Source organism: Mus caroli, unplaced genomic scaffold, assembly GCF_978045245.1.
Source record: "Mus caroli unplaced genomic scaffold, Mus_caroli_1 scaffold_19, whole genome shotgun sequence".
NCBI lineage: Eukaryota > Metazoa > Chordata > Mammalia > Rodentia > Muridae > Mus > Mus caroli.
In genome coordinates this window covers 19,701,597-19,721,490 of record NW_028227274.1, presented here as the reverse complement: position 1 = coordinate 19,721,490, position 19,894 = coordinate 19,701,597, and the positions used below count along the sequence as shown (strand labels likewise).

At 38.6% G+C, this 19,894-nt stretch overlaps 1 protein-coding gene across 1 annotated transcript in view; it reads right to left on the bottom strand.

Moving 5' to 3' along the window:
- Positions 1–19,894, bottom strand: part of Asxl3 (ASXL transcriptional regulator 3) — a 111,971-nt gene that overhangs the window by 43,770 nt on the left and 48,307 nt on the right. The window contains exon 7 of the mRNA XM_085833575.1: positions 15,778–15,941. Coding sequence (XP_085689701.1) covers positions 15,778–15,941 — 164 coding nt within the window. The remainder of the gene's footprint in view (positions 1–15,777; positions 15,942–19,894) is intronic.

The window sequence follows — 19,894 nt, the reverse complement described above, 5'->3', positions numbered from 1 at the left end:
TCTGTAGGAGCTCAATATTAAATGTGAACAGTCTGATAGAAGAAATAGTAACACTGGAGACAGAACAATGGGTACTATGCATGTACTCGGGCTGGGCCACCTCCCCCCCAGGACAAAACAAAACAAACACATAAGCAAACAAACAAAACCTCACGCTGAATTTGTTGCTGTGATACTAGGAGGTGGTAGCTTTTACATTTTATGTCCTTTTTATGTGTAAGGGTGCTTTGTCACATTTATGGGCATCTTGTGTATGTACTATGTCGCATGTAGGCCAGAAGAAAGTATTGGATCCTGTGGAACTGGAGTTATAGGCAATTGTGAGCCACCATGTGGGTGCTGGGAATAGAACCTGGAGTCCCTGCAAGAACAACCAGTATTTTTATCCTTTGGGACACCTCTCTAACACCCAAGAGGTAGTCTTTGTAAAAGGTGACTTGTCATGAGGGATCTACCCTAAATAATGCTTTTATCTCATTGAACACTCATGTGATTTCTCTCCTATCAAATAAATTAAATGTCTTTGAAAACATACACATATTAAAAAGAAATACATAAAAATTATAATCCTTCGTAAGTTAATTATGTGGTTATTTCTTTATCTTGAAGCTTGGGTATATAAAATAAAAAGTAATGAATTATCAATAATATAACAAAATGCCTAAAAAATATACTTCAAATATAATAAAAACATACTTCAAATATAACATAATATGGAAGAAAGGTTCCTTTGTAATAGCAATTCACACACACACACACACACACACACACACACCCCAATAGCCTCAATAAGAAATCTAGAGTCTATTACTTCATGCTCGTATTTTTCTTTACATGGGGAATATTAAAGAGTCTTATTCAAAATATTCTATTTCCCCTTTTAATAACTCCAATTTGCTCTTACTAGTTCATATCTCCAGCAAGCTGTATGTGAGAGCTGATAGCTAGTTCTTGGACCTCACCACATTCAGTAGACAGTTTGCATAGGAATGAGGACATGCCCTCCTGAATATATGCCATCTCTCTTGGCTTCAATGATGGCCTCTTTGGTTTTTCTCCTCCTCACTTAACTGGCTGTTGCTGTTCAGTCTTCTTTGAAAGGCAATTTACCTTTATTCAGTCATTAAGATATAGAAGACTCAGGTTATAATCTTCCTGACTTCTTACATTATAACCTATATCATTTACATCCAAATGTATCTGTTTAGTTCTAGGGGCTGAACTCAAATTCTAATGCAAGCAAAGCAAATAGCCTATTACTGAATTATAACCCCAGACATGATCTATGGTTTTAATTAATGAACATCTATCACTTGTACCAATTATTTTAAATTCTACCTTGTAACTATAGCTTAGCATCTAAATGTCTATATCTAATTTGTTATTCCCAAACTCTACATAGACTTCCCAAAAGCAACTCAGACCTATGTTCAAATTTGAAAACCACCTCTCTTCATCCATTGGTGTTTCTGTAACAAACTACAGGAGACTAGGTAATATATAAAGAATATAAGTGTAGTTATAGTTATGGAATCTAGAAGTGTTCTACCAGGCATCAGCAAAGACAGTACTGCTTCCAAGATGGCACTTTGTTGTTCTGTAGTTCCTTGGTAGAAGAGATGTGAGGGTAGATAAGCTCTGTGACACTTCTTTCACAAGACCATTGTTATCATGGAGTTCAGGTTTAAATGTATGGACTTGGATGGACACATACACTTCAAACAGAGCACACACTTCTCTCCCAAGTTTACCTATCACAGAAAGCTGCATCATTCACTCATTCACTGGGAAACACAAAGAATGATGGTGTCAGGTAACCAGAATTCATAGGAATGAGCAACAGCACTAGGTGCAAAATTCATGAGTTCCCTATCTAAGTTTAGGTGGATGTACTTCCCTCCTGGAGTGTATTTGCTGTGCTTTATGCTTGAGAACACTAGTGTTCTTAGACAATGCTCCTACCCATTAAAACAATTGGTAACCTGCCATCTGAATTAACTCTCACCATCACACCACAGTGCAGTTCCTTTCCAAAACTCTGTAAAAGAGCTAGGGGAAGTCTATTCTTCATAGAAGACTCCCATTCTTCCTTCCTGAAAAATCTAGAAGTTAAACATGTATCCATGAATATTTTATTAAAGGAATTAGAAAGCAAAAGGCAGATATGTAAATCTCACATGGCAACATAAAACATCAGTAGTAAAGTACGGTAGCGGTAGTGAATTATACATGGTCAAGAATGCCCTTGCAGGCTGTGCAGTTGCCATATAGCAGTTGTATGTAAGAAAAGGAGCATGGTTTATGATAAGGAGCCATGTTTTTCAGGCTGAATGAGTTTGTGTTCCTCCATTAACCATAGGAAGAAAAGAAGCTTGATTTGTTGAATTGCCCATTATTTGTAAGTCAGTCTAACCTATACATTATCTGACATAAGTTGAGACTAGATACTGATTAATACAATTTGATGTTAACCATGAGTGAGCTATGAGGTGAATAATTTAGATAAAATCTGTTATTTCCATAAGTCATTTCCATATTATTAAATAAGCTATGTATACTTGCATGCTTCCCCTACAGTCTGCATGGCAAGCATGGAAATGACAAGGCTCAGATTGCAAAGATATTATTGGGTATGTATGATTTAGTAGCGCCAGTAAGTGACTTAGGCAAGAAGGAATAATGGATTTCTTAAGTACTTTAAGATACGCTTTCAGAAGCAGGGGAAAAGCCAACATGTCCATTCCATTAAAATAATTACATTTCAAGTACACACTTACTTTTACCTAAAGGCTTAAGATACTAGTACTTTTCATATCTTTTATAAATTTGAATTTTATCATCTTTTAGGTAAATTGATATTTCATTATATATGCTATTTGTAGAATAAAATAACAGTATAATTTTTAAATCAATATATACAGTACATGGAATGATCTCTAAGAGGAGCCTGGCTTATTGAAAATGTATGAGCTATTTCCATGGAGGAAAAAGAACCAAAAGCCCTTTCCCATTTGCATTTATAAAGGCTTCTTTAAATATATACACTGATGCCAACGTAGCCATCAGAAATCAATAAATCACATTCGCGGCTGTAGTAAATGCCTGACACACACATTCATTTTCCTGGTCCAAAATTCGCTGTAAAAGGACTGTGTAAATGTTCCATTTTAGTTTAATGACATTCTCCACAGTTAAAATTATGTGCATTACTGCCAGTGAGTGCAGATAGGTTTTTAAAGTGCCTACACTGTACATATCCTTCAGCAGCTAGCCATTCAGCAGACCATAGACACTGAATACAGACCCAGAAAAAAACCTGCAAGGAGACAGAATGGTCTGAAATGCTGCAATTACCACTTGGCCAAAAATAAAAGGTATCATTTATTGAGATGCTGTTGGGGGATGGTCTGATAAACGTTTGCAGACAGCCCTGTTTGCCCCGATGCCACCAAATGGAGGTGGTGAAGATCATCACTTAAAAATGATTCAGGTGACAGGCATGGCAACAACATATTCATCAGTGAGGTTCAATTTGAAAGTGTAATAAAAGCCTAAATATGACTCTACTTTAGGTGACATTTATTCCACCAGCTGCCATATATTTTAAAAGGTCACAAAATTGTTCTATGTAGACACGTTGATAAAGTGCAAATTCTTAAAGGAAGATTTGCCGTGCATCATCAGGGAGCCTCTAAAATTCTGCCAGCACATCTGCAGAGAAAGGTACAACCGCACAGCCAGCACATCTGTAGAGAAAGGAACAACCGCACAGCCAGCACATGTGCAGAGAGGCACAACCGCACAGCCAGCACATCTGCAGAGAAAGGCACAACCTCACAGCCAGCACATCTGCAGAGAAACAAACAACCAGCACATCTGCAGAGAGGCACAACCGCACAACCAGCACATCTGCAGAGAAACAAACAACCAGCACATCTGCAGAGAGGCACAACCGCACAACCAGCACATCTGCAGAGAAACAAACAACCAGCACATCTGCAGAGAGGCACAACCTCACAGCCAGCACATCTGCAGAGAAACAAACAACCAGCACATCTGCAGAAAGGCACAACCGCACAACCAGCACATCTGCAGAGAAACAAACAACCAGCACATCTGCAGAGAGGCACAACCTCACAGCCAGCACATCTGCAGAGAAACAAACAACCAGCACATCTGCAGAAAGGCACAACCTCACAGCCAGCACATCTGCAGAGAAACAAACAACCAGCACATCTGCAGAAAGGCACAACCGCACAACCAGCACATCTGCAGAGAGGCACAACCGCACAGCTGGCCAACAGCCAAGTGCTGAAATTTTGGAGGCATTTTTTTTTTCTTCTTCATGTGGAGACTTGAAAAAGGGTGGGTGATTTCTACCTCCTCACTTGCCCTGGTCAGTACTACCCTGACCCTGATCCTCTGGGGTTTTCTCTTTTTTTTTTTTTTTTTTTGTTTTTGTTTTTTTTTGTTTTTTGTTTGTTTGTTTGTTTTTCGAGGCAGGGTTTCTCTGTGTAGCCTTGGCTGTCCTGGAACTCACTTTGTAGACCAGGCTGGCCTCGAACTCAGAAATCCGCCTGCCTCTGCCTCCCGAGTGCTGGGATTAAAGGCGTGCGCCACCACGCCCGGCTTTCTCTTTTTTTTTTTTGGGGGGGGGGTTTCTCACTTGAAGTCAGAATCAAAGTTCTGTAACTGAAAAGAATTTTGTTTCATGTTTTCCTAGCTGAGCATGTTCAAACTGTGCTCTGCTGGACATTAACACTGCACAGGTAAGATACTTTTCTTCCTTGAGACCTATACCTACTTCTTTCCAAACCTCCATTTGGGGCAGCTCCATCCATTCAACCTTACGAGCCTGCATCCTACAGTCAGCCCAGAAGCCTCTCACAAAGCTCCTCTAGTCTTCTGCAAATCCATTGCTTAAGACTTAGAAAATTATCTTCCTCCTGAGAAAACTAAGTTTCAGCTTACCTGCTACCAAGGTAACAGCACAAAAAAAATCCTTAGCATTGTTAGGGTGTAAACAGGTAAGGAGAGGAGCTTTGTCAACCATCATTTAACCTCATCAACAAGACTCAGCTGTCACTTCCTTCTGTATAATGAGTTCTTATCCTGGTCCTTCATGCTGCCTTCCAGACTGTCTTCATTTTCTGAGCAAACTGACTCAGTTTGCTCTGCTCTTCCACACTTAACTATGTTCTCACTCTTTTGTTGCTCCCCCTTGAGCTTTGGAATCAGTATATGCACACACCCAACCCACCCACCCCGACACACATATGCATTTACTTTCATTAGCAAGAGCCTTCTTTTTAGCTGCTCTGCATTCTGGGCTATAATCTCAGTTACAAGGAGGTTAAAGCAGAAGGAACACAGATCCAAAGCCAGCCTACACTATACAGCAAACAAGACTGTCTCAAAAATAAATAAATAAAGGAAGTCTGGAGAGAATGCATATGGAATGATGGAAGAGGGCTCACAAATAGCCTCAATTTTTAGGCTAAAACATGTGGAAGTTTACTTTCTCAAACAGACAAGAGGTCACATCTGATATACATCTTCTTCTCTAAACTTGATTATCAAATGCTCATGATTTTATTTCTAAAAATGCTGAGGTTGTAACTACAGTGTGACTATGTTAAAACTAAAGATGTTTATTCTTATTTGTGCAAATGTATATATGTGTCTTTCATGTGTGCAGTGCTTACAGAGGAGAGCAGGTGGCATTGGATACCCTAGTATTGCTACCCAATGAGAGTGTTGGGATTTGAACCCAAGTGCTCTGGAGGAGAAGTAAGCACTTATAACCATGGAGTCATTTCTCCAGCTCTGCAATGTGACTATTATTTAAAGACATGTCTTTAAGGAACAATGAGGTCACCACAGAGATGTTCTAGCCTGGGATCACTGGAGGAGAAATTCTGGGGTGCACTCTCACCATGTAGGCCTATGTGTGCACCAAGGCATTAGGAGAATCATTTATACCAGTACCTTGGCCATGGATTGCAGTCTCCAGAACCATGACTAAGATGTTGTCATTCCTTGAGACTCTTGGTCTGTTGGTTTGTAGTAGAGCAAAGCAACCACTTAATTCAAAACCTCGTGAATCTGGCCTTTTTTAAATTCTACAATGTCTCTGGCTAAAGTTCTTCACATCATCCCTTCATTTATTTATTCATTAGCCCACTTATTTATACATCTATTTATTTTTACATTAATTCATCCAGTTTATTCACTCATCTGCCCATCCATCCATCCATCCATCCATTCTTCCTTCCTTCTATCCATCCATTCATCCAACCCTCCATCCTAATTTATTGACCCTCTTCTTATTTACCACACACATTGAACAAATAAAGTCATACTCTGATATCTTTATGCAAATGAAGGCAAACAATGCATATATGCAAAAATAAATAGAAACATGACAGAATAACTAAAGGGAGCACCTTAAAAGGCAGATGAATTAAGAAAGGCCTGTAGTTGAAAAATGTTATCTTCTAGGCAAAAAAAAAAAAAAAAAAAAAAAAAAAAAAAAAAAAAAAAAAACAAAAACAAAAACAAAAAACAAAAAACAAAAACAAAAAAAACCCATGAACTCACAGCAGATGTGATTGCCCATGCTGGGTCTGCTTAAGGTTATACCTAACAGCCAGTCATGGGTAAAGGAAGAGCTTAAAAGGCTAAACTTCTGCCTGCTAAATTATTGTCTACTGATGGCTCTCTGGGAAGGGGAGGCTTTATAGGCCACACCTGTGACTACTCAAGACACTAGAGAAACTCAGTGGGTTGGGTTACAAAACAGACAAAAAGTCATGATCATGGGGAAGAGACAGACCCATAGGTAAGACAGATAAGAAACATACAATAAAACAGATATGAAAGAGATAAGAAAATGTGAGTCACCAGAATGCATGATGTAGTGAGGGAAATTGTCAAAGAACAAATTTAAATAAATAAAAAAGAAAGACCTTTGCGAAACAATATCTTTGGGTTCTCATGGGTGAGAGTGAACTGCTCTTGCCAAGTGTAGCAGCAAACAAAGGCCAGGGTTGAAGACAGGGTACACAGGCTTACTGCCAGAGGATCAGAAGGAAGAGAGAATGGCTGACCACAGCAAGGCTAAGAACCTCTGTCCTCTATCCTCAGACTTCAGTTTTCGACCACAGCTCTTTATAAAACATGAGCCTATCCATGCCATACCTCCACTAAAATATCCTTGTCAAATTTAAGCTGCTTAGGGGTCCTGAGATCTTTCTCAAGAGTTTCCCAATTCACCCTTGTAGCCTCTGTGTCCTCACCTGATATCTCAACCTTCCTGGGCACAGCTAGATTTCTCAGCCTTCTCTGCCTTTGTGTACTAGGGGTGAGGAAGATGCTGAGGGGATATAGCATGAACTTGAAGTGCATTATCTGGTGTTCAACTTCTGACTCCCTTGATTGTACTTGGAAGAAGTTAGATTGATCTGGGTCTTGCCCTTGGTCTTGAGTTACATGCATAGGAACTGTGGATAAAAGACACAGACCCTTTATTGCAAAGGTTAATGATTACACAGAGGGAAAGCTAGACACTGTGAGTGATCAGCGTTATCGTTGACATACAGTGCTGCCTCTACTTAGGTCATCCTCCAGGATTCTTTGGTACATGTCCTGATACTTTCTAGAGCTCTCTGCCCTCAGACCATAATTAGTTCCTTTAGGTCCCCAGAGCAGGGAAAAAAACAACACCACTACAGCCTGAGTCCAGGATGACAGGAAGTGTAAATTTTAAACATTATATTACCAGAGCTTAGCAGAGCATTTTACATAAATAAATATCAAATTAAAACTGTATGAATAATTATTTGAAATATATATCCTATTCCTACTCCAAAAATTATGATTGGCTTATGGCCAAATGATTCAACTTCACAAAAAAAGCCTGTCAAGAGCCTGAAAATACAGCTCAGTGGTTGCACATCTGTCTCGCATGTGTGAGGCCCTGGGCTCAATAGCCAGCAACCCATATACTTAAGAGTTTGGTCAGTCAAGAGTGCCAACAAGCATAGACAGCTTATTCAAGTTGGATCATAAGAGGAGAGAAGATTGAAGCTACAATTTATAAAAGCTGTAGCCAAGAGGGAGAAAACTGAAAAAAAAAAGAAGGTACAGTAAGCCAGGACTAATAGTACAAAGTAGTATATGACTTGATGTGGTAAGAAGAATGCTTCCAGAACAGAATTCTGCAGAGAAAAACCTCTGTGGGGAGGGCCTCCCTGCAGAAGTGTTCAAGGGATCCCGCCTGCACTGGCCACAGAGGGACAGTATGGAGATTAGAGTCACTTTTCTTTCTTTCCTTATGCCACAGCTGTGGATCCCAAACAATCAGAAAGCAGAGGGCCTCCTCTTTTGCTTCTGAATAATTCAGGTCTGAAGTTTAGATTGATATAAGATCCCTACCCCTACCCCTACCCCACATGTGTGTGTGTGTGTGTGTGTGTAGTGAGGTGAGGGGTCTGTGTGGCATAGCACAGAATTACAGGTTAATGCACAGTAAGGCAGCAGTCAATAGAAGCACTTGGACAGAAATGTCAATTTTGGGACTGGTGAAGAAGCACTTGCATGGGGGTATGTCCCGGTGTGCAGTTGGCTAGGAGAGAGAAGGAGCCTCAGAGAGGTGGGTGACTAGGTGGGGTCTGTCCTCTCTAGTCAGGGCCTGAATGTGATGAGGATTCATCCACACAGGAGAAGCTTACTGGCTGCCTATTGAGAGATTATGTCAAGTATTTAAATATATTAAGTGTAATGGAAGCCAATTTTTCTCAGAAGAATTAGAGAAGAGACAGGTTGAAAGAATAACACTAGAAGTGACTCACAACACATAGATCCGGTTTGAATTCATTGTTTATAAGGTAGACAGCAACATCTAGAGACAGATGTTGCTATGTGCTGTGTACTGATTACAAACCAGATTCATCATTCTCTACGTGATGCTCATTGAAGCCAATACAGCCTTAAAGAACTGTGTACACACATGTGTAGGGGCAGGTGCATTTTGTGACAACATGTATTTCCCAAATCTGTCATAGACCTGGAAGAAGCAATACCCCAAGAGTGAAGAACACATCTTTCATGAAGTCTGGATTTCTGGGTTCCAAACTACACTAAAGAATATCCTGAGTCGGGCGGTGGTGGCACATGCCTTTAATCCCAGCACTTGGGAGGCAGAGGCAGGCAGATTTCTGAGTTCAAGGCCAGCCTGGTTTACAGAGTGAGTTCCAGGGCAGCCAGGGCTACACAGAGAAACCCTGTCTCGAAAAAAGAAAACAAACAAACAAACAAACAAACAAACAAACAAACAAAAAGAATGTCCTAGTTTCTTGATGAAATGGTTCATCCTGGACTGGTACCAAGAATGTACAAAACAAGATCAGAATACCTTGACCTTGGTGTGCCTCATGGTAAAGAAGAGAAAGCTCAGGACAAGTCTTTATGTGTAGGAGCCACCTTTAATGGTCTCCTGCTGCCTGGTGTGGGACAATGTAAGCATAATAACCTATTAAAAACAAATATAAATTAGTAAGTGGGATGTTTGAAGATTAACAAGATATTTACATGGCTAAAATTAACTTCCTAAAAATACTATTTAATTTCAAAGAGGGAAGGAGTAGCTTTTCATTAGTGAAATTGAGCAGCAACATGCAAGGACACAGATTCATTTACCATCCTCCTCCCCAAGGTCCATAATTTGATTCTGACCAGGAAAATACTATACGAACCCAGATTGGCTTACAGTCTTCAAAGGTGTCATGGTAAGACTAATGTCTATTAGCAGCAACAACATTGAATAGAGTCACAGATCTGTATATGACCTTGTTGATCAAAGGGATCTTGCTGGGACTCATGGTTAAATTTGGCTGGCTCTCAGATCATAAAGAAACCATTACTTCTCGTCTTTGGTATCCACTGTTTTACGCTTATGGAAAGGAAGGCCGTAGCTTCTGTGTTTTATCATACAGATATGTCATGGTTATTTTTATCAGTCTCCACTGGCCTCTACATTCCTCCTCCTTGTCTCTCACTACCCTTCTTCCTTTACCTAAGTAGTTCTCTTTCTGTTTTTCTGTGGCACATATTCCACTATCTCTAATATGCTAATATATGTGGTGGGAAGAAGAGTAAATTGCTAGGTCAGAAACACTGGGAAATGCAAGTTTTATAGGTTTTAGAAGTTTATGGCAATTTTAGAAAACAGGAAGAGGAGGAGAGGGAGAATAAGAAGGAGGAAGAAGGGGAGGAAGAAAAAAACCAAGAGAACATTGTAGAAGGGTGCAAAGGGGGAGATAGAGGAGAGGACAAAGAGGAGGAAGAGGAAGAAGAGGAAGAGGAGGAGTGAGTGACAGCCCCTGAGAACTGCAGTGTCTCTGCTCTCATTTATTTATGAAACAAATCAGAGTAAAGGAGGTTGAGGTGCCAATCTGAAGGTCAATCCAAAGACTAACTAGTTGGTCCTGATGTAGGATAGAAAGCCAGGGAAAGGACAGGCTTATGAAAAAGGCCAGGATTGAGCTCACATGGGGTTCATCACTGAAAACACATGTGAGAAGGGAAAGGAAGTCCCTTAACCCAGAGTCCAACTGAGACCTCTCATCGGCTGAAACAAGAACGCTAGCATGATTAACATCTGCCGCAAAGGCTGCCCACGCAGAACTAAGATTCCTTTCCTATATAGATATTTATGCTAAAGTGGCAATGACTCAAGCTCGAGGCTTGAGGTGCATGATTTAGGCTGGGCCTCACTTCTTATAGAGGTGTCCTGAGAATCTCAAACTTCATTTTGTTTAGAGTAAAGGTAAGTGATCTTTAAAGAGCCCTTTCATCTTATCAATTACTTAGGAGTTACTCAGTGATAAGACAGTGCTCAAAGTCCACCACACTCCTGTCTATTCCTATGAATGACCACAGTGAAAGCAATGACCTCTGCTCTGCGTCCTGTTTTATTCTGAGCGCAGCCTGCTTACATTCGCATTATGGTATCTAGGTATCTTTAATATAATCCCCAACTCTTTCTAATAAACCAGCTAATTCTGAGGTCTTTTCACAGTCCACACCACAAAATCCAGTTTGTCCAGAGTAAATTCTCTTAAAACTCCAGGGGAAACCCTTGGGCTGCTGTGGGTAGCAGTGGCGATCTGTGAAACTCAATTTACCCTCTCTTCTGAAGGTATACTAGGAACCATCCATTCATCCTGACTGTGCACCCTCAAACAAAACTTCTCAGAAAAAAAAAAACTTCAAAGTGACTCTGACCCTAATATAAGCGTACAGCTTCATGGCAGGAGAACTGAAAGAGAACACCTTTCCAAGAGCAGGACTTCATTGACTTAATCCTGTCTGTGGCTTCCATTCTCTAGGCTAGAATCATGGTGTGATCCGAGTGCAGGCGAGCTCAGCAGGAGCCATGCATGTGAATACGGAGAGAGATTCATTTTCGTCATGAAGGTGAGGCCAGAGGTAAAGGTCTTGATTAGAGTGAACCTACCACAAAGGGACTCATATTAAAAACCTCAACTCACTTACAAATCCACTAGGCCAAATAATGGAACAGCTCCTTCACAGTAACAATCTCAAAACGAACAACCAAAGACATATGCTAATAAACTGACCCCTGTCACATTAGCTACCTGAACCAATAAATCACTTTTAGGCTTTAGTCAGTTTTAGATGGATTTTCTGTTACCTGCTGTATAATATATGAAGAGTCACTTCAAATGTCCAACCAGATATAACAGTGTAATCAAACAATTAGCAGTAAATAATTCATGATTGGAGGCAAACAGGCCTGTGAACAGAGTGGAGAAAAGGCAGAACAGGGTGGAGAGCTTATCTTCCCAGCAGCTGGCAGTAGCAAGATGAGTGGAGAGATGCTGCTTTTGTATTTAAGGATGCAATCATGCAATGACCTCCACTTTTCAGATATCTGAAGTTAAGGATCCTACAAGGTTGTTTTAGGCTAGTAAAAAGGAAGACACTTGGAATATTTGGAGAAGAAAAACATGAGAGTTAGGAATGTCAAGCTTTGGGTGGAAGTTTTTAACCCAGTAAACCTCCCAGGGGTTTCATATAATTATGACCCTTCCATGGGCTCAAATAAACAGATGCAACCAGAGCATATCCCCAGGCCTTCCCTACTCCTGTTAGGCCAGGAAACTGGTGGTTGCAGCAATCTGGAAACTTATTAGCTATACTCAGACAGCAGTACCTTAGGCAGCTTGTATCAAGTCACCTGTACATTAGCCTCCCAGTGGACAGTGTAAAGCCCAATTGGTTTAGAAGAGAAAGGAGAGAAGGAGAGGGAGATCAGAAGAAAGAAAGAAAGAAAGAAAGAAAGAAAGAAAGAAAGAAAGAAAGAAAGAAAGAAAGAAAGAAAGAAAGAAGAGGAGAAGGCAGATTTCTCTCTTCCAAATGCTGACAAAGCCAATTTGGTCCTTCCAAATTCCTGAAGATGAAATCTCAGTTGTTTTAAGTGCTTTAAAGAACCCCACATCACAGGCAATCTGCCATTTAAACCTACTCATTATAGGGTGAAAATATGAATAGAATTCTGTCCTCTGTGTTTCTAAGTTTAATGGGCAAGGTCAGGCCACTATCTCTTATCCCCACAGCTGCGCTGTCTGCAGCCCAGTCCCCCTTGTCTCACTTTTCTGCCTGTCCTGTCAGTCACACAAAGGGCTACTAGATCCTTAAGGGAAATACACATTGCAATTAGTTTATTAGCCCTCTTGTCCTCCTCTAGGTCGAGGCACTAAAATATCTAAGTAAGTAATTGTACATGAGTTTTGCTTCTCATTTGAAAAATCTTATATGGTTCCCAATGGTTCACACAAAGTTCTAAGAGTCTGTGTAGCCTGCAACCAGGTCTTGAAGTTTGCTGGGCAAAGTGCTCTCCTTCAGAGTGTCTTAGAATTTCTCTGGAGATGATATTAATCACACAGAAGGACTGGACCTTCCTGTGTGCAGTTTGTAATGTCATATGTTCTTTCTGAAAGATGCTCTTTACTTAAAAAGCACGGTCCGGTGCTTTCAGGCTTAGCTCCCTAATGCTTCCTCACTACAGAGCTACCTCTAAAGCTGCGTTTGGATGGACTGTTTTCAGTTGCAATGATTTCAAAGGACCTTGTGCTTCTGTTTTGACACTTATGCGACCCAGTCATCTTACTAAATTTAGTGTGCACCTATGCAGGCATTAATCTTATTCCCTAATTATAAAGAAAGCCACACAACTGATTCTCTCCCAGTTTCTGCATTCATCAAGCAAACAACATCCAATGCATGCTCTGTATTTCTTGAATAAATAATCTCCCAAAGGGCTAAATGTTATTCAAGAATAGGTATTGTGCCAAATGTATTTATATTTCTTTCTTACAGTAGCTAAAAAAAATGGAGTAATAGAAACTGCTGCTGCAGTTTGAATAAAATATCAGGCTCACACCATGGTCTCTTGGGTTACTGCATCCTTGGGTAAATCTAGGACAATTTGTTATTTCTTCATTCCACTAGTACTTACTGAGTATGTAGCATCTCAGTGTAAACAAGATAAATCACATGCATGTCAAAGTGTAGAAAACAACTGTACATGCCACTAAATGAATCTCCAGAGTTTTTCTTGACTCTTGAATTCTCAGTTAAACAAATAAAAACACTATCCATGGCTAGTCCCTTTATCTTCCTTCAAAGGTTATGAAGCAAATCTGAAATTATATATATTTTAGGAGGAAGAGGAAAAGGATGAGGGCAAGAGAGAAGAAGAGGAAGAAGAGCAGGAAGAAGAGTAAGGAGGAGTATGAGGGAGAGGATGAGAATGATGACTGTATTTTCATTTTTAATTTCCGTGCCTATCCCTCTCAAACCCTCCATTCTTAAACTCTGGGAACTGATTCTTCCTGACCATCATATACTGATGACTCCTGCTTTCATGTTCCCCATGCATGCTTGGGGTTCTTTCTCAGTACTGGGAAATTACTGTCTTAAAAAAACAGTGTTCTTCAAATGACATGACAGTGAAGGGACACTCTTTGGGAAGAGGAAGCCCACCAGTACGAGGTAAGAATCTGGCAGAGGCAGGGGCATGAATATGATAAGCAATATTACACGTGTGTATAAAAATTTCATAAGGAAACAAACTTTTATCATTCTATAAGTCAGTATAAACTAGGAATGAGGTGGAAGGAAATGTTATCTAACAAAGTCAATTACATGGAAAATTCTTTAAAAGCTAGACTACACTCTACTCAAAGACCTCAGTTTTCACAGCCTACACCCCAGAAAAAAGTTCAGACCCTGATTTGATACTTAGAAATCTTCCAGAATGCATTCCTGGTGTCTTTACACAATCATTTCTACTGTTCTTCCTGTAATAGGAAGTCCCACCAGTCTCTCAATTTTTGTAATTCTGCATCTCCCTTCTCCTGGTATTTTTCTACCCATTTGATTCCAATTCTGCCTGCATCGGCAGGTTAAAGGAAGAATCTTAAATTTGTCTCTGATATTTTCATTTGCATCTGTGCTTAGAGAAGCACTGTGGGCGTTTATCCATCTCAGCTTGTCCATTTCTCTCTGTGCTTTGGGAATTTGTAAAAAGTACATGATCCAAGTAGAGTGTATTTAATCACTCATGACATAGTCATTGATTAAGAATTTACTGTCTACACTCATAAAGCTTCTAAAACCTATTAGATTTACCATAAAAGATTATGAACTTTTTTTGTTAGATAGTGGCAAACTCCCCAATGAAATGTATCTGTAGTCAAATTAATCTTTTTGGAAAGATAAATATATTAAAGAGCTATGTAAGAATTTTAACAAACTATTAGTTACCATAATGAAATTTATATAAAAAAGATGGGGAAGCTAGTAGAAATTTAAACCATTCAGAAAGCTATCAAAATTATGCAGAGTGGTACAGAAGTATGGAATCAATGCTGCTTAATTCAATTCACAGATGGACCTGGAACATGTGAATTCATAAGCACACATATGCTAGTTGAACAATGAACTGAAAAATGCACTGTCTTAGAGTTTACTGAGATATGAATTACAGAGCAATGAATATTTTATGCCAATAAAAAAGAATTACAGAAAAATGTTTTAAAGATAGCATATAATAATTTTTGTGACATTTAATAAGAGTTTATATGAAGAGTTTTCCCCTTCTCTTCCCTGACAGAACAGTTTGGACGTTGATTGATGCCTCCTTTTACATATCTCTATTTGTGTTTCTTTACTTTAAAAGCTTTCTAAAATTATATTTAGGACATCTGTAGTTATACCAGGAAGATAAAAGGTGATTATTTTTAGACATCATATTATTGATGACAGGCTTGCAGAAAGAAAATGCAAACATAAATTTTAAATGCCTTTTGGAAAGAATCAGAGTAAAAACATTAACATAATTTCTCAGAAACCCTGGCTTTTTTTATTACCAAATTTCAATATTCCCTCCAGGCAAAGGAGCAGCTACTTTAAAGATTTATTTGATAGTGAAATGTTTGATTTCTACTTTTTCTTTCCCAATGTGAGTTTTTATTCTACCAGTGTGTACTGTGATGGGAATTTTGAATAGGCTCATTACTATGAATTTAAAAAATAATAGTTCTATTTTGGCAGACTAAAGAACTTAACCAACAGCAGCCATCACTAAACAGATTAAATAAATTATATACTACATTGCTCTGAGCAGTCGCCTTGACAACGGACCAGCCACTGCTCTGTCTGGTAGGGGCTGGGTGGGAAGTCACTTACCTGCCTGTCCACTTCTGGGAGCAGAAGCAGGAGATACTGCTGGAAGTGCTGAGGGAAGGAGGCAAAGGTGTGCTTGTTGATTAGTGCCCTCAGGTTAGTGTTGACAAGAATAGAGCCAGGGGTTTCTATGTCAATATCCTCAGCTTTGGTCCATTTCAAGTGTCCTGTGATGAATAAAGCAAGGGTTAGGAGTTTACTACAGAGTGAAGAAACACATACATGTGAACATGTGATCACTGAACATATATATCCAGTCATGTGTTTATTTTTACCACTTCTAAAATGATTTCTGAAGAAGAAATTAGAAAATAAAATCTTCATTAGTAAGGTTTATGTCTACCTTAGTTATATTTCAATCAATATTTATTTGAGTCAAATCAGTACCAGGATTTTTTTTTTATTGGTTTTGTTTTTCCACAACAGAATCTTACACTGCAATGCAGGCATGCCTGAAGCTCACTTTGAATTCAAACTGGCCATGAACTTGTGGCAATCCTCATGCCTAGGACTCATAATTTTAACAAGCAGATGACAGCAATATCAGTTGTGTGTTCCCACCACGTTTCAGGCAGTATAGTGAGAACAGATAGTTCTATAAGATTTCCATTCAAGGTATATTTTTAGAATGGTAATTTAATAAACAAATACTGATAAAAATTCCAGATGTAAGATCTGAGGGGCAAGTATACTGTTCCAAACCATTCCCCAATTCAAGGCACTCTGGTGTCCACTGCAATCCATGTGCAGGCTTCTTAACTGGCAATCAGAACACAGGAAACACACTCTAGGCATTGACAGCTGATATTTACAACAGGACAACTGTCTGGAACTTGAGCTACCTATGATTATAGAGTACACTTTGACTCAAAGGTCAGTGTGCTATAGTCTCTAAGCTACTCGTAGTCCAATGCCTGTGCTGCTGAATAAAGTTTTGCTAGAACACAACATTCCCAGTGCTTTCTCGATTGTTCTGTTCTACTTCTGTAACATGATGCTTAGAGAAGAGCTGTAGCAGAATGGTAGTGTAAAACTGCTACCATTTATTTACTGGTCGTTTACAGAAAACAAATGAACAATGTGCTGATCATTGTTTTAAATGATTAAAAACAAAAGTAAGGCTAAAGACAAAAATGCAAGTAATGTTGGTCAGTTGTGAGTCTCAGCATTAGTCAGGCCTACAAAAAGTTCTCTGACAGAGGTTGAGAACAGAAATAATCTATGGGTATAAAGACAAGCATTTAGAAGGCAGTCTAATATTATGTTAATATAGCAAATAATAGTAGCAGCACCTATGACTACCCAGCCATAGGTGATTAGCACAACTGACAATACTACATGTGAATTCTGTTTTGTGGATTGGGCTGAAAAGCTACTGGCAATTGATGGCTGTTGAGAAGAAAGTTTTTGTGTTTGTTTTGTTTGTTTTGCTTTTTGCTTTCTTTCTTTTAATGGTTGTAACCATTAATAGGCTTTTAATGTTCCCATGGATGGCCTTAGAACCATATGTACGTAGGCAACACTAAGTATACCCAACAGGTTTAAAAGAGAGCCTACGAATTGGGAAGGCGAAGTGGTAGTAATGTTGTATGGGGCACATTGAAGGTAGATGGAAGGATCTGAATGGATTTAATCAAACAATGATACATATATTAAAATTCTCAAGGAATAAATTTAAAACTAAGAAATACAGGAACTCTTATACACAGTCAGAATGCTCATCTACGGTGGTTTAAGAATGTGGACGGCAGAGATGCAATATCTAAAACCATTGAGGGTAATATGTTTAAAATAAGTGCTCTCAGCTAAAGCAAAACACCAAATGTCATGAAAGATATGTACTCATTCCAATTTCCATCTGAGTTGAAATCTGTCCAAACATCAAAAAAATAAGAATTCTTTGCAGCCATTTTGTCCAAGAACTAATCATCAGGAACAGTGACAGGATGCGTAAAAACTTTGTAATGAGTAACAGACACAGTGTGGTATCCTCACAGGACCAAGAGAAGACAAAGACAAACTTGAAATTGCATCCTAGCTGGGATTTTCAAATGTCAACATCTAAGAATGTTTAAATATCCCAAAGAGAAATTCTATTCCTAAGAAAATCTTGCTCATCAAGCTACTACAAGTTGTTATTGACTAAGAGTTTCTACCAAAGAAGGGAATAAACTGTAGCAGCAATGGTGAACTAAAAGTTGTGTAATCATGGCTACTTCTATATAAGTGCTAATTGTAGAGAATAATGTCAAGAACTAATAGAAGTTAAAGCAACATAGAAATAAATTACATGTATGAATCTAAGAAGGTGCATGGGAAACGAGAATATGAACAAAATGTGGTCACTGAGAATAATATTTTTAAAGACTCTATAAGTAGCCTCAGAAGAGCACAAAGCAAACACATTTCCAAATTAGTGCACAGAAGAGAAATATCAGCCAAAGAGCAGGCATTGAAGAAGAAGAAAGAAAAATTAAAATTAAGACCAAGAAAATCACAATCAACATAACCAAAATTTTATATTAGACTTAAAATGGAAAAAGTCCAGATATCTACTCTTTTCAAGAGATAGTTAAAAATTCACCCAGATAAGTTGAAAAATATTTACTAATAACAGATTTAAAACAACAACAAAAAGAATAAAACTGACCATCTAGTCCATGTGTAAGAAATTATGACCTGAGCTTCTGAATACACAAGACAGCCTCAAAACATAAAGCTGAGAGAAATAAGAAAATAGACCATCCTCACAATGGTAGGAGATGTCTCAAGCGATGTGGCTAAAACCTAAATTATAAACTTAATTAAAAAGCACAGAAAGCTTTCACAAAGCAACACCCACTCTCTTGCAATAAATTGAACACAGGGAACTGCACTAAACTGTTAAATGCAGGCATTGTGCTATTTGTTATTCAAGAAATACCAAGGGACTACACCACAACGGGGTAGTGAGTCTCACTAAATACTGATCTATTATCATACGCCACATCTTTCTGTCCAAAGGGAAAAAGTTTAACCATCCACATATCTAGTATATGTTTAGACGTTCCCAGGGCTCCATGGTACTTCAGAATTCAAAGTAAAATAATGCCAGTGTTTATAAAAATGCTTCTCAACTGATTTAATAATTAAATTTCCTATTTTAGAGTGGGAGAGAAAAAAAGTTTGAAAATTTATGAGTTTAAAGCTCAAGTCATGAATTAAAAAAAATCAATCATTGAATAAAAACTCAACAAAAGAGTTAATTAATTAAAAAATAAGAAGAGATCAATGTGTTAGAAAGAGCAATGATATCTATCAATATAAAAAAAGATATTTTTTTCTTAAAATTAAGCTAATGAAATCAGGAATTCCTGAGAAGAAACTGCATATACATAAATAGTAATAAAAAAAAACAGGGACATGGTTCTTGATACATATCTCATTTAATGGGCAGATAAAATTAAAAGCAGATTTTTAAAGGAAAAATAGAGTATTTTGAATGTTTGATCCTCACTAAATAAAGATAAACTGATTTGTTGTATGCACATATTTCTGTGTAGGGGGGGGTAAGAATGTACGTGGGTGCATGTGTGCAGGTCAAGTGCATCTGTGGGTAGCTAGAGGTGACGCAGGGAGTCCTCGACTGCTCTCACCTAATTGTTCTAGGACAGAGTCTCTCAATGAGGAAAAGGAATCAGTAATTGGCCAGACTCCATGACAGTGAGTCCCACAGACGCTTCTGGGAACTGGGATTGCATGTGTATGCCTTCATGGCTAGCTTTTAACGTGAGTGTTGGAAACCAAACTCAGGTCCTCAGGCTGGTGCAAGAAGTATTATATCTACTCAACCAAATCCCCTAAACTATGTTAAGTTTATAAATTTCCTAAGTTAACTTTAAGATAGAAAACAAAGTTAAGCAAAAAGAAAATGTTATCAGTAAGCTTTCTTTCACATACATAGAAACAAAATATAAATAATTTAATAACTAATTTAATGTAGCTATAGATAACTCTACCTTTGTCCTGAACTCTCTTAATGAAAGGAGAAAAAGGGGAGGAGGAACCACCACCATCCCCAGTGGCACACAGTCATTTATGACTAAATCAAATAAAGATGTGTGTCCAAATTGTCCACCGA